Source organism: Sarcophilus harrisii, chromosome 3 (genome assembly GCF_902635505.1).
Source record: "Sarcophilus harrisii chromosome 3, mSarHar1.11, whole genome shotgun sequence".
Taxonomy (NCBI): Eukaryota; Metazoa; Chordata; class Mammalia; order Dasyuromorphia; family Dasyuridae; genus Sarcophilus; species Sarcophilus harrisii.
In genome coordinates, this window is record NC_045428.1 from 601,428,756 (window position 1) to 601,441,703 (window position 12,948).

The 12,948-nt window shown below is 58.4% G+C and overlaps 3 protein-coding genes across 3 annotated transcripts; 2 read left to right on the forward strand and 1 right to left on the reverse strand.

The window, feature by feature from the left end:
* Positions 1–15: 15 nt before the first annotated feature.
* MBOAT7 (membrane bound O-acyltransferase domain containing 7) lies at positions 16–3,514 on the reverse strand. Its single transcript, XM_031961773.1, has 8 exons — positions 3,440–3,514; positions 2,682–2,874; positions 2,266–2,349; positions 2,020–2,149; positions 1,784–1,910; positions 1,346–1,493; positions 447–835; positions 16–291 (listed from the first exon to the last, which is right to left on the reverse strand). Exons 1-8 carry the CDS (start codon positions 3,512–3,514, stop codon positions 16–18), a joined length of 1,422 nt encoding a protein of 473 aa, XP_031817633.1.
* On the forward strand, positions 3,302–6,989 carry TSEN34 (tRNA splicing endonuclease subunit 34). The gene is given in 4 exon segments (XM_031963465.1): positions 3,302–3,755; positions 4,330–4,605; positions 4,607–4,811; positions 5,572–6,989. Coding segments are annotated over 4 exon segments (912 nt in total). The 5' UTR covers positions 3,302–3,512; the 3' UTR covers positions 5,760–6,989.
* Positions 6,990–11,413: 4,424 nt separating this feature from the next.
* On the forward strand, positions 11,414–12,927 carry RPS9 (ribosomal protein S9). The gene is made up of 5 exons (XM_031963475.1): positions 11,414–11,523; positions 11,751–11,875; positions 11,988–12,110; positions 12,252–12,438; positions 12,701–12,927. The coding sequence occupies exons 2-5, from the start codon at positions 11,779–11,781 to the stop codon at positions 12,876–12,878; spliced, it is 585 nt and encodes a 194-aa protein (XP_031819335.1). The 5' UTR covers positions 11,414–11,523; positions 11,751–11,778; the 3' UTR covers positions 12,879–12,927.
* Positions 12,928–12,948: the final 21 nt, after the last annotated feature.

The following is a 12,948-nucleotide window of genomic DNA, read 5'->3' on the forward strand; positions in this document are numbered from 1 at the left end:
CCCGCTCCTGGGGGCTCACCTCAGCACGTAAGAGCGGGCCGGCGCGCTCTTGTAGACGTACTGGGCGAGCCACCACTGCACCGTCATGTTCCAGTACCGCATCCCATCGCGGACGCGCACACAGAAGTCGGTCTGCTGGCAGTCAATGTTGCGGATGGTCTCGTAGTCGTATTTGGTGGCTGCTCCGGCTTCTGGGCTGGAGGGATGGCTGGAGGTCAGAAGGGGCCCCGACGTCCCAGCCGAAGGAGACGGGCCTGGGCCCACCGGGGTGACCAGCTCTGCCTCCAGAACCTGCCCTCGAGGCTTGTAGGTCCACCCGCAGGGCAGGGCCTAGCTTAGCCTGGGGGGGGACCTTGCCCCTCACCCTTGCATCTCAGGCCACCAGGGGCCACGGTTGGGAGGAACAGCCTCCCCCACTACAGGATGGCCTGGGTGGTCCCACCGACCACGGCCAGGGGAGCGTCCGGAGGCCTGGGGGGAGTCCCCTGTCCCGCGACCCATGGGTGGATGTAATGTTGGGGAGGATAGGGGGGGGGCCCCCCGTTGATTTTCCCAGGGTAGGCCCAACCCGGGGCGGGAGTCACATGGCCGCATCCAGGCCACGAAGATCCGGAAGGCGGGAAGATGGGACTGGTGAAGAGGCGGAACGCGAAGGGCCGGTCATAGAAGGAGTCCTCCCGCACGGCCTCCAGCGGGAAGAGCCAGGAGGACAGCAGGAAGAGCAGGCCAAAGAGGGGGGCTGGCCGGGCCCGCAGCAGCAGCGGCTCCCAGCTGGGCACCGGTGCCGGGCCTTGGTGCACCCAGTCGTGGTACGTGCGGTAGCGGTAGAAGGGGCCTGCCGGGAGAGGTCGGGGCAGAAGCGGGAGCTGGGAGAGGGGAGATGGGGGCACAAGTGGGAGCCGGGAGAGGGGAGGTCGGGGCACAAGTGGATGGTGGGGAGACCCATGGAGGGAGCACAGCAGACCAGGGCCCAAGGTCTGCCTCATGAGGCCCCCCAAGGGAGAAGCTGCCCGGACAAGAAGAAATGGTGCTTCCGTTCACACGGCTAGGACGCGGCGGGCAGGAGCCCAAGAGCGCCCTACCCACTGCGTCACACTGCCCGTGGCCAAGCCCCACTTGGGACACAGGCAGGAAGCGGCAGGTCTGGAGGTCCCTCACTTTACCAAGGGGAAGTTGGGCCCAGGGAGCTTAAAGGGCTGCCAAGTGTCCCAGGTGCCCCTGCTCCCCCTCCAGCTCCCCCTCCAGCTCCCCCTCCAGCAGCTCAGTCAGTAGAGGATGCCGGCTGGCGGCACTGCCCCTAGCCAGAGGCCCCGGGGGACAGCGGGCCCGGGCAGGGGCTGCTCACCCGTCAGGAGCCCCACGTAGCAGTAGCTGTAGCTGAGTATCTGGGGCAGGGAGGGCACGGCGAGGAGCTGCCCCACAGTCGGCCGCTTCTGGGGCTCCATTTCCTTCTGCGCTCGGAGCTCCTGCACCTCGCTGGCAAGGCTCACCAGCTGGGGACGGGCACGGGGTCAGGGCTGGGCCTGGCCCCCGAGAACAGCCCGTCTCCCCCAGGGAGCTCAGGGAGGGTCCCAGGGCCCCTCCAATCACCCGGCCTGGATCCATAAGTGGCCGGGGTGAGAAAACGGCCACTCCCAGCGCCCGGACAAACTCCTCGGGAGCTAAGCCCGTAGCCACCGGGAATGCCGGGGCTCTCAGAGTCGGGGATCGGGGTGGCCACATCTGGAGACCCCTTGGGGCGAGCCTCGGGGCGCTGAGAGCTGCAACCGCTCCAAGACCTCACCTTGAGTGTGAGCAGCAACTGCACGGCGTTGGTGAAGGGGGTGGGGGCGGGGAGCCCCAATACAGTGACCATCCGGAAGAAGAGGAGGTAGAGGAAGGTCCAGGCCAGTGCCAGGGCGTGGCAGGACCTGCCCAGAGGGAGGGGGAGAGACAGACACCAGCGCGCCGTCAAGCCCGGGTCTCCCCAGCTGGGCCGGAGGGGGGCCCCGGGGGGGGGGGCTGCCCGCGGCCAGTTACCTGGGCCAGGTCTCCATGATGATCCAGGTGCCCAGCACGGTGACCAGCGAGTGGAGGATGTGGGGTCCGCAGGTGAGCAGCGTCAGTGCCACACCCACCCCTGCGGCTCCCCATTGCTTCAGCCCGGGACCTGGAGGTGAGTGGGAGGCAGTGGGAGAGGAGGCCCGGCCTCGGCCCTGCCCCTCCCCTCTGCTCCCTTCCCCCATCCGCCCAGAGCCCCGGCCACAGGAAGGGGAACACACTCACCCGCTTTCTTAAAGAGGAAGCCCACGGGGACGGAGATAAGGAGGATCGCCAGATACCCCACCCGGGAGCGTTTGGGGCTGAGGCCTGACGCGTCCCTCCCCAACCCGAAGGCTCAGGGATTGTCCTTTGTCCCCCCCGCAATCTTCTCCGTGCCTTGGATGGCCCCCAGCAGACGTCTCTCCCCCAGCCCACTCCCGGTGCCGGTCCCCCTTCTCCCCCTCCTCTCCCCCCCCCAGGTCCCGGGAATGCCCCCCCCCAGGGGATCCGGGAATGCCCCTCCCCCCGGGGATGTCCCTCCCTCCCCGCGCCCCAAAAGGCCCCGAGCTTGCCCCTGCTCCCTCCCCCCCCCTCCCCAAGCTGTCCGAGCCCCTCAGTCCCATCTGGCCCGAGATGGGCTCCCCGGAGCCCCCTCCCACCTGCAGCCCGGAGGCCAGGCTGGGAGCCCGTCCGAGCAGCGGAGGCAGCCTCCCGGTCCCACCCCCTGCACCTTCGGCCCAGCCCGCCCCCTCCTGCGGCCGCCCTCCCTTCCGGATCCGGGGCGGAGCCGCAGGCCCCCGAATGGGAGCCGCGACTCAGGGGGGCCGGGCAGAGAGGGGCAGGGCTCCGGGTCTAGTGAGGACAGGGGGCGGGGCCTATGGGAGGACCTGGCCTGTGGAAGGAGGGGGGCCGAGGCCATGGTTTTAATGGAGGGCGGGGCCATGGGCTCAGACTTTCCAAAGGGGTGGGGCTGAGGGAAGGGGCGGGGCATTGGCAAAAGTGGGGACCCGCTGGGTGAGGGTTCCGATGGGGCGTGGCTGAAGTCCGAGCGCTCGGAATGGAGTAGGGTAATGAATTAGGGAAAGGGGCGGAGCATTCGGAAAGGGGCGGGGCTGAAGCCCGAACTTTGGACCAAAGGGGTGGTGCCGAGTGCGGGGAACGAAGGCGGGGCGTTTGGGCAAGGGGCGGAGCTGAAGGTGAGGACTTCTAAAGGGGCGGAGCCCAGGGGATGAGCTGCGCACAGGGGCGGAGTCTGACCACGAATCGGGGGCGAGGGGAGGAGATTTGGCAACGGGGCGGGGTTGAATATTTTCCTCCAGGAATATTTTGGGCGAAATATTTTGAAAGGGGCGTGGCTTTTAGGGCTCGGAAGGGGCGGGGCTGGGCCCGGGCTGGCTGGGACGGCCGGAGGAGCTACCGGACACGTGGGCACTGGCAGGCTGGGGCGCCCGGCGGTGGCCGGCCCCCCAGCGGCTCTGGGGCCCGGCTCCATGCTGGTGGTGGAGGTGAAGGCCGGGCAGGCCCTGGTGTGGAGCGCCGAGGCCGCCCGGACGCTGCGGGAACGGCTGGGCGTGGGGGGCCGGCCCGTGGGGAGCCTGGCTCGGGGGCCCCGGCAGAACGCGCGCCTCGGCCTCCCGCTGCTGCTGCTGCCGGAGGAGGCCCGGCTGCTGGCCGAGATCGGCGCCGCCACGCTCGTCACCGCGCCGCGCCGAGAATCCGGCCCGCAGGCCCAGGTGCCCGGCGGGGGGCGAGGGAGAGGGGAGACCCCTTGGGAGGGAGTGGGGGAGGGGGAGACCCTGGGAGGGGAGGGGAGGGAGCTCAGGGGGGGGGGAGAGGGGAGACCTGGGGAGGGAGGGGGGGGGGAGACCCCGGGGAGGAAGGGGAGGGGAGCTCAGGGAAGGGGGGGGAGAGGGGAGACCCCGGGGAGGAAGCAGGGGGGGAGCTCAGGGAAGGGGGGCAGGGAGAGGGGAGACCCGGGAGGAAGAGGGGAGGGGAGACCCCGGGGAGGAAGCAGGGGGAGGGGAGACCCCGGGGAGGAAGCAGGGGGCAGGGGAGACCCCGGGGAGGGAGCAGGGGGAGGGGAGACCCCGGGGAGGGAGCAGGGGGAGGGGAGCTCAGGGAAGGGGGGGGCAGGGAGAGGGGAGACCCCGGGGAGGAAGCAGGGGGAGGGGAGACCCCGGGGAGGAAGCAGGGGGCAGGGGAGACCCCGGGGAGGGAGCAGGGGGCAGGGGAGCCCAGGACTTCTAGGGAGGGGGGAGGTGCAGAGCCTGGGGGCCGGGTCTCAGCTGAAAGCCTCCTCTTCCCCAGGCTGCCGCTGCTTACCGGCGGGAGCAGGAGGCTGGGTTCCGGGAGCAGCGGGCCCTGGCGGCCGAGGCCCGGCAGAAGCGCCTGAAGGACCTGGCCGAGCACATTGCCCGAGGCCGGGCCAAGAAACAGCGGGGGCCTCCGGAGTCGGGGCAAGGAGAGGAGGGAGGTGAGGGGGAGGGCCTTTGGGGGAGGGGGCCAGGAGTGCCTGCACCCGTTCCACCTCGCCCGCTTTGCTCTTCCCCTTCTCCCAGCAGGCCTGCAGCCCCCTTTCCCAGAGACTGCCATGCTGGTCCAGCTGCCCACGGCTCGCCCCCGGCCAGCCTGGGCCAGGCCCCTGGACTGGCACCACCCATCCCCGGATTGGCCCCATGCTGGAAACCCGGCTCATGAGCTTCGCTACCGAGTCTACAAGGACCTGTGGGAAAGGGGCTACTTCCTCACCTCGGGGGGCAAGTTTGGGGGCGACTTTCTGGTCTATCCAGGTGAGCGGGTTCTTGCCTCCTTCTCTGTGGCCCCTTCCCATGTGAGCCGTTTGTCCTGGAGCTCCGATAATGTAGAGAGAGCTGGGGAGAGCGCGGGTCACTGCTTCTCTCCTGGCTTCTCTTTAATCTTGAATTGCCGACAAATCCCCATAGGTCTGGCAGTTTTACCCTAAGGGAGGTCCTGACCTCTGGGCCTCAGTTTACTTCTGTGTAAAATGGGAGTGATGGAGTTTGGGGGAGCAGTTGCAGAAAAGCAGGTTCGGGTTTAGGGAACTGCTGCAAAGACGAAGGGTCCTGTTCTCATTGGGGGGCTCCAGGAGAGAGCTGAATGACCACTGTCCAAAACCATGGGGGGATAGACAGCTCAGTGTGGGTTCTGAACCCTGAGCCCATCCCTCCGCTGGTGCTGCTGAAGTGGAGAGAGCACTGACTCCCAAATCAGGAGAACCTGAGTTCAAATCCCCTCTCAGACATTTAGCACTTACCAGCTGAGAGACCCGGGCCAAGTCACTTAACCCAGATTGCCTCCACCAGAAAAAAAAATAGGGTCCGGCTGGAGCCCCCCATCAGCTCTGATTCTGTCCCCTTTGCCTTTTGGCCTCCTGTGGCTCGTTCCATTCCTGGCCCTCAGTTTCCTCAGCTGTCCTGAGTGAGCTTTGGCCCCGCCCCCACCTCTGTGCTCCCTCCTATATGTCTGTGGGTGGGGTGCCTGGAGGGAGGTTTAATCAGCACGGCCTCCCTCCCTCCCTCTGCACTCCAGGCGACCCCCTTCGCTACCATGCCCACTTTGTGGCCCAGTGCTGTGCCCCCGGGGACCCCCTCCCGCTGCCGGACCTCGTCTGTGCCGGACGTCTTGGGACCAACGTGCGCAAGACCCTGCTCCTGTGCTCCCCCCAGCCTGACGGCTCTGTGGCCTACACCTCCCTGCACTGGGCTGGCCTGCCATGACCGGGGAGGGGGCCGGAGGCCTGCCCCGAGCCTTTGGACCGGCTCCTGGTGCCATCTGAATCCAGACGTGCTCCTTGGACTGCAGGAGGAGAGGGGGAGCCGCCTTTTACTGCTTAACCCGGATCAAAACCTCCGGATGGGTGCTGACCCTGGGCGCTGGGCCCTCCCAGGAGGCTGAGTCAGCTCCAGCCTTCCCTACAGCTTCCCTCTGGCCTCAGTCTCCTCATCCCTAAAATGGGGACTGCAATAAGGGGCCTAGGCCTCCTCTTCCCCCATTACATTAATCTGAGACAGACAGCTGAACGTTGCATTGCCGGGAGGGGATCCTGAAGACCTGAGTTCTACTGTGCCCTTAGACCTGTTCTGGCTGTGTGGTCCCGGGCAAGTCATTTCCCCTTATTCTGGGTCAGGAAAAGGGGCTAGCCCCTACTTCCCAGGATTGCTGTAGAGACTAGCCGAAATCATTACTGGAAAGCACTTCCCGCAGTGACTGGCACGCAGTACGCGTGGTGGAAATGGCAGTATTTTGCTGTGATTGTCTTCACATGTCGACATTTGGGGCCCTTCTCCCTCCTATTTGTCCCTCTCTGGACCCTGGGAGCAGCCTAGCCCCAGAGCCCTTGCCGAGTCCTGAGACGATCTGCTGAACACGACGTTGTCTCATTGTTTGTTTTGTTTTTAACTTTTATTTTAATACTACGTTATTTCTCCAATTACATTCTCTTGCTGTCGTGGTTGTCGCAGATTCTTTTTTTTTTTTTCTTTAAACTTTTAATAGTGCTTTGTTTTCCCAAATAGTTTTCAACATATATTTTGGCAAAACTTTTGTGTTCTAAGTTTTTCTTCCTCTCTCCCTCCCCTCCCCCTCCCCGAGGTATCGAGCAATCTGGTGTAGGTCAAATAATTGCCGTCCTTTTAAACATTTCCTTATTATTTGTTGTGTTGTGCATGGAGAATCGACCAAAAAGGAAAAAACAAACCCGTGAGAAAGAAAGAGTAAAAGGTAAAAATCCTGTGCTCTGATCCACTTCCGGTCGCCACAGTTCTCCCTCTGGATGTGACTGACTTTTCCTATTCCAAGTCTATTGGACTTGCCTTGAATCAGTGGTTTGCTGAGAAGAGCTAACTCCGGCACAGCTGACGTCACATCATCTTGTTCCTAGTACAATCCAACATTCATTTTGGTGAGATTTTCAGTTCCAATTTCTCTTCTGCCTCCATTCCCCACCTTCCCCTCCCCACCTCAGCAAGCAATCTGATAGGGTTAAGTATTTGCAGTCCTTTTAAAATATTTCCATAGGAGTCACATTGGGGGAAAAAATCAGAACAAAAGGAAAAAAAACACAAGAAAAAACAAAACAAGAGAGGTGAAAACAGTATGCTTCGATCCACACGCAGTCTCCACAATTCTTTCTCTGGATGCGGATGGCATTTTCCATCCCAAGTCTCTGGGAATTGCCTTGGATCACGTGTTGCTGAGAAGAGCTAAGTCTTTCCCGGTTGATTATCACACAATCTCGCTCTTACTGTGTTCAATGATGCTCATGTCAGCATCAGTTCATTTAAGTCTTCTCAGGCTTTTCCATAACCAGCCTTTTCATCACTTCTTATAGAACAATAATATTCCATAACCTTCATATACCATAACTTATTCAGCCATTCTCCAACTGATGGGCATCCCCTTTATGTCCAATTTTTTGCCACCATAAGAAGAGCAGTCACAGTTTTGCACGTGTGGGTCCCTTTCCTTCCTTTAAGATCTCTTTGGGATATAAGCCCAATAGAGACACTGCTGGGTCAAAGGGGATACAGTTTAATATCTCTTTCTTTAAAATGGTTGCTTCCATTTACAAATCCACTAACAATGTATATGTCCCATTTTTCCCCACATCCCCTGGAACATTTATCATTATCTTTTCCTATCATCTTTGCTAATCTGAGAGGAATGAGGTGGAATCTCAGAGTTGTTTTAATTTGCATTTACTCTAAACAATAGTGAGTTAGAGTATTTTTTTCATGTAATTATGGATGACTTTAATTTCGTCATCTGAAAATTCTCTGTTCATATCCTTTGATCTTTGCCTATCTTTTCAAATAACTTATATAGTATTGAATTTTTTCTTTAAATATTTGGTAGAATTGACTTCTAAATCCACCTGGCCTTGGAGATTTTTTGAATTTACAAGTCAATTCTACCAAATAGATATACTGTCTGAGTATGGTCAGCTTTTGTGTAGTGGTTGAGGTCCCCCGCTAGTATAGTTTTGCTGTCTCTTTCTTCCTTTAACTGATTTTGCTTCTCCTAAGAATTTGGACACTACACCTTGGTGCATACACTTAGTATTGATATTACTTCATTTGTCTATGCTATCTTTTGTTGGAATCTTTACAAAAGTGTTAACTCATTAGAGTAGATAGAGACAATAATTATCTAATTTAGCCTGGTTCAGTATGATTGATCTGATCCTACGAAGAGATGTTAAGGGTCAGAACTTGAAACAAGGTACTAAGTAGAACTGATTGATAGAAACAATGCTTGTGTTCACACCTTTAAAGAGCTCATATAAGCAAGAAGTATTTAAGTACTCATTGGAGTTCACACACAAAAGTTAACTTTGTAACTTTGTGAATTCACACCTCCCTTAATCCCTGCCTCCAGAAGGCGGAGTCAACCTTTTACACTCAGCACATTGACTGGGGTCGGAGAGGAGCATTCTGGGAGAGACACAGAGGGCTTTGGGAGACTGAGAGCCAGAAGCTCTCTCTCGGAGGCAAGAGAGATTCAAGGAAGCAGAGGCGGAGGCAAAGGACAAAGATGCAAGAGCTCTTAGAACCAAGGAGAGAGAGAGAGACCTCTAAGAAAACTAACCGGGCTATATTGGAGACAATAAAAGATCTGAACTTTTATCAGCTGGCTGCATTTTGGGTGATTATTTACTTGTAACTGAAACTAAAGCTGCCTCCAGAAAACCTCCCTGAGAAAACCCTCTTCCAGAGAGAACTCTTATATTTTAAAGAACAAGAACACCACAATCTTTTATCTAGATGTTTCCTTATCTCTTTAATTAGATTTTTGCTTTTCCTTTGAGATCCTCCGTCTTTTTTTTTAACCGCAGCCTAATATGTTCTACTCCAGCCTTTGACCTTTACTCTCTATATCCGTTTCAAAAATGTTTCTTGTAAACAACATATTTTAAGGTTTTGGTCCATTCTAAGCTCTCTGCTTCCATTTTATGGGAGAGCTCATCCGAACTGCATTCAGTTATGATCATCAACTGTGTATTTCCCTTCATCCTATTTTCTCCTGATTATACTTTGTCTCTTTCCACCCTGTCCCTCCTCACCAGGGTTTTGTTTCTGACCAGCCCCTCTCTTTTATCAGCCCTCCTTCCTTCTCTTACCTCTTTCTGCTATTTCTGCCCTTCTTTTCCCCATCCCTTTGTGTCTCTCCTATTTCTTTTCAGTCCCTCCCTTTTCTTTCCCCTTTTTCCTACTTCCCTAAAGAATAAAAGATAAATTTGAAAACCGAGTATGAATGTTATTACCTCTGAACTAACATTGATGAGATTAAGCTTTAGACAATGCTCAGCCCTCTCCCTTCTTTTCCCTCTAATTGTAATAGGTCTTTTGTGCCTCTTCATGTAATCTAATTTGCCCCATTTTACCTCCCCTTTCCTCTTCTCCCAGTACAATCCTTTTTTCCACTCTTTTTTGTCTTATATTATCACATCAGTCAACTTATACTCAAACCCTCTTATGTATGTATACCCCCTTCTAATTGTCCTAATAACTGTTCTCAAGAATTACAAGTATCATCTTCCCACGTAGGGATGTAAAACAGTTTTAACCTTTAAATAACATTTTTCTCTTTCCTTATATCTTTTCATGCTTCTTGGAGTCTTATATTTGAAGATACCATTTTTTGTTTAGTTTATCAGAAATGATTGAAAGTCCCCCATTTGATCGACGATCCGACTCTTCCTCTGAAAGGTTATGCTGGATAATTCATTCTTGGTTGTAATTCAAGCTCCTTTGCTTTCTAGAATATGATATTCCAGGCTCTCTAATCCTTATTGTAGAAGTTACTAAATCTTGGGTAATCCTAACTATGGTTTTTGATGTTTGAATTGTTTTTTTCTTGCAGATTGTAGTATTTTCTCCTTAACCTTATAGTTCTGGAATTAAGCTACAATATTTCTTGGAATTTTCCTTGCGGGATGTCTTTCAGGGGGTGATTGAGAGATTCTTTCAATGACTATTTTGCCCCTGATTAAAAAAAAAAATATATATATACACACACACACACACACACACACACAATAGCTTTTTATTTTTCAAAATACATGTAAGGATAGTTTTCAGCATTCACCCTTGCAAACCCTTGTATTCCAAATTTTTATCCCTCCTTTCCCCCCTCCCCTCAACAGCAAGTAATCCAATAGAGGTTAAACACGTGCAATTCTTCTACACATTATTTCCACATTTATGATCCTCTTTGGTCTCTTTGTACGATGTTTTCTAGGTTCTTTTTTTGGTGATGGCTTTCAGGCAGTGCAGTACTTAAAATGATCTCTCCCGCATCTACTTTCTTACTCGGTCGTTTTTCCCTATTTTATTTTATCTTTGAGTTTGATTCCTTCTGTCTCAGAGTCACTGGCTTCCATGTGCCCAGTTTCCCTTGGCTTTTGTAGCTTCCTTTCCACTGGGCTAAGTCAGTCCGGCTTTGCACGCCTCCCGCTTCTTTCCCAGCTTTTCTCCCAAGAAGGCTCTGGGCCCGAGCCGCGTTCCCGTCTCCCTGGGAGACGGCGCCCAGGCGTTCTGAACACGCGCGTCAGCTCGGAGACTTTCCGGGCTCCTGGGCTCGTTCCCGCCTTCCTCCCGCCCCCCTTCCTTCGCTCTCAGGTCCGGGCAGCCCCGATGGGCGTTACCAGGGAAGGCCGGGTGGCCGCAGCACAGCCGGGGACTCGAGCGGGGAGGAGCCTGAGGGGATCACCCGGGCCTCCGGGAGCCTTCTCTGCCCACTCCGCTGTGTCCCATCCCAGAGCCCCCATCTCTCCGCTTATAAGAGGACTTCGCTGCCCCTCCCCACCCCCGGCTTTTCGGCACCGCTTCCGGCTGGCGCCTGTGGGGGTCGGTCGGCCTGCTGAGCAACGGTCGCTAACGCCCCGCGCCTCCGCCCCCTCTTAGCCGCCGCCGTGAAACCTCTGCCCTGCGAATTCCGAGGGCCCTCGCAGCACCGGCCGGAGCCCCGACCCCCAACATTTCCCGGCCTTTAAAGCTGAGCTCTGCTCCCGAGGCACAGGGGGCGCTGTCGGGAGCTTCTGCGGCCTCGCGGGCAGGGGTCCCCGGGGGTTGCTGACCTGCTTCTAGAGCCGGACCTCTCCACCTTGGGCGGGGCGGGGGGGGGGGAGTTCTTCTAAATTCAATTCAGAGGCTCCTTTCTACCCGAGTCCTTTCTCGGTCCCCTCCCCCACCGCCTTCTCTTTATTTTAATGTAAATTTATAAGATGAATGTTCTCGGTCGTTCCCTAGGGTCGCCATTGGCTGGATCTAGGCTTGACCCGAGCCGCGGGGGGGAGGGGGGGAGCAGCGCCGAGGAGGGGCTCGGACGCAGCTCCGCGTCTGGCCACGCCCCAGGGACGCTCGCTTCCTGTTGGCCAGCGCTGCGCCGGCGCGATGACGCTATGGCACCGCCCCCGGAGTTTTAAGGGCCGCACGCCGTGGGGCCGAGTCTTTTCCCGGAAGGCTCGGGCTCTAGCTGCAGGTGAGCGCGTGGCGGCCGGGCACCGGGGAGAGCGGGAGAGCGCGGGACTCGGAGCTCCCCGCGGAGGTTCCCGACCACCCTCCCCTTCCCCCAAAGCCAGACGAGCGCCCCTTGGGCCTCCTTCCCGTCCGCTAGTGCTTGTCAGTGGCCCCGCGTTCTCCCCTCCCCCCGCCCCGCGCGCAGGCGCCGTAGCGCCTGTCTGAGCGCGTGTCTCTCCCCACGCACAGGCGCCGTCGGACGTTCTGCTAGGCCAAGATGCCGGTCGCCAGGAGCTGGGTATGTCGGAAGACGTACGTGACGCCGCGGCGGCCCTTCGAGAAGTCGCGCCTGGACCAGGAGCTGAAGCTGATCGGTCAGCGGCCCGCCGAGGAGGGGGGCGGGGAGAGGGGGGCTCTACGGCGGCCGGGAGGGCGCGGGGCACGGCCGGGCTCCTCCACCCACGTGCTCCACTCCCTCCCCCCCAGGCGAGTACGGGCTCCGAAACAAGCGCGAGGTGTGGCGGGTCAAGTTCACGCTGGCCAAGATCCGCAAGGCTGCGCGGGAGCTGCTCACGCTGGACGAGAAGGACCAGCGGCGCCTCTTTGAGGGTGAGCGGCCGGGTGACCCCCATCCCGGGGTGGGGGAGGGCCCCCGGGGCCTTTCTGGGGCTGTGCCCCATAGACACCCCATGGGGGAGGGGCGCGCTCCCCCTCCCCCCCTCCAATAACTTGGCCCCCCGCCCCCCCCAGGTAATGCTCTCCTGCGGAGGCTGGTGCGTATCGGCGTCCTGGACGAGGGCAAGATGAAGCTGGATTACATCCTGGGCCTGAAGATCGAGGACTTCCTGGAGCGGCGCCTGCAGACGCAGGTCTTCAAGCTGGGCCTGGCCAAGTCCATCCACCACGCGCGGGTCCTGATCCGCCAGAGGCACATCAGGTGCGGCCGAGCCCCCTCCCCCGCCCCCCCAGCTCCCTGCAGGTGATCACGTGGGGGCCTCCCCCCGCCCTGCGCAAGGCTCACTGCGGCTCCGCCGTACACCTTGTGAAGGCGCTCTCGGGCCGGGCCGGCAGGTGAGGGGGCGTGGGGGTGAGGGTGGTGCCCGGGGCCGCGGCCACGTCGTCCTTCTCCCGCCCCCCCGACCCGCCCCCGCCCCCCCCCCGACCCGCCCCCGAACGCCTCCCTCTCCTCCCCCCCGCAGGGTCCGCAAGCAGGTGGTGAACATCCCCTCCTTTATCGTGCGCCTGGACTCCCAGAAGCACATCGACTTCTCGCTGCGCTCACCCTACGGCGGCGGCCGGGCCGGCCGGGTCAAGAGGAAGAACGCCAAGAAGGGCCAGGGAGGGGCGGGCACCGGGGACGACGAAGAGGAAGATTAAGTGTTACACCCCCCCCCCAAAGTGGAATAAAGCTCTCTGACTAATGAAGCGCCCGCGGCCTTGGGGTGTG

Coding starts and splice junctions, on each gene's coding strand:
- MBOAT7 (XM_031961773.1), bottom strand. CDS start 3,514: ATGGAGCCGGGCCCCAGAGCCGCTGGGGGGCCGGCCACCGCCGGGCGC. Junction 2,150..2,265: donor CTTCCTCTTTAAGAAAGCGG/GTGAGTGTGTTC, acceptor ACTCACCTCCAG/GTCCCGGGCTGAAGCAATGG. Junction 1,494..1,783: donor AGTTGCTGCTCACACTCAAG/GTGAGGTCTTGG, acceptor GCCCGTCCCCAG/CTGGTGAGCCTTGCCAGCGA.
- RPS9 (XM_031963475.1), top strand. CDS start 11,779: ATGCCGGTCGCCAGGAGCTGGGTATGTCGGAAGACGTACGTGACGCCG. Junction 11,876..11,987: donor CCAGGAGCTGAAGCTGATCG/GTCAGCGGCCCG, acceptor CCTCCCCCCCAG/GCGAGTACGGGCTCCGAAAC. Junction 12,111..12,251: donor CCAGCGGCGCCTCTTTGAGG/GTGAGCGGCCGG, acceptor CGCCCCCCCCAG/GTAATGCTCTCCTGCGGAGG.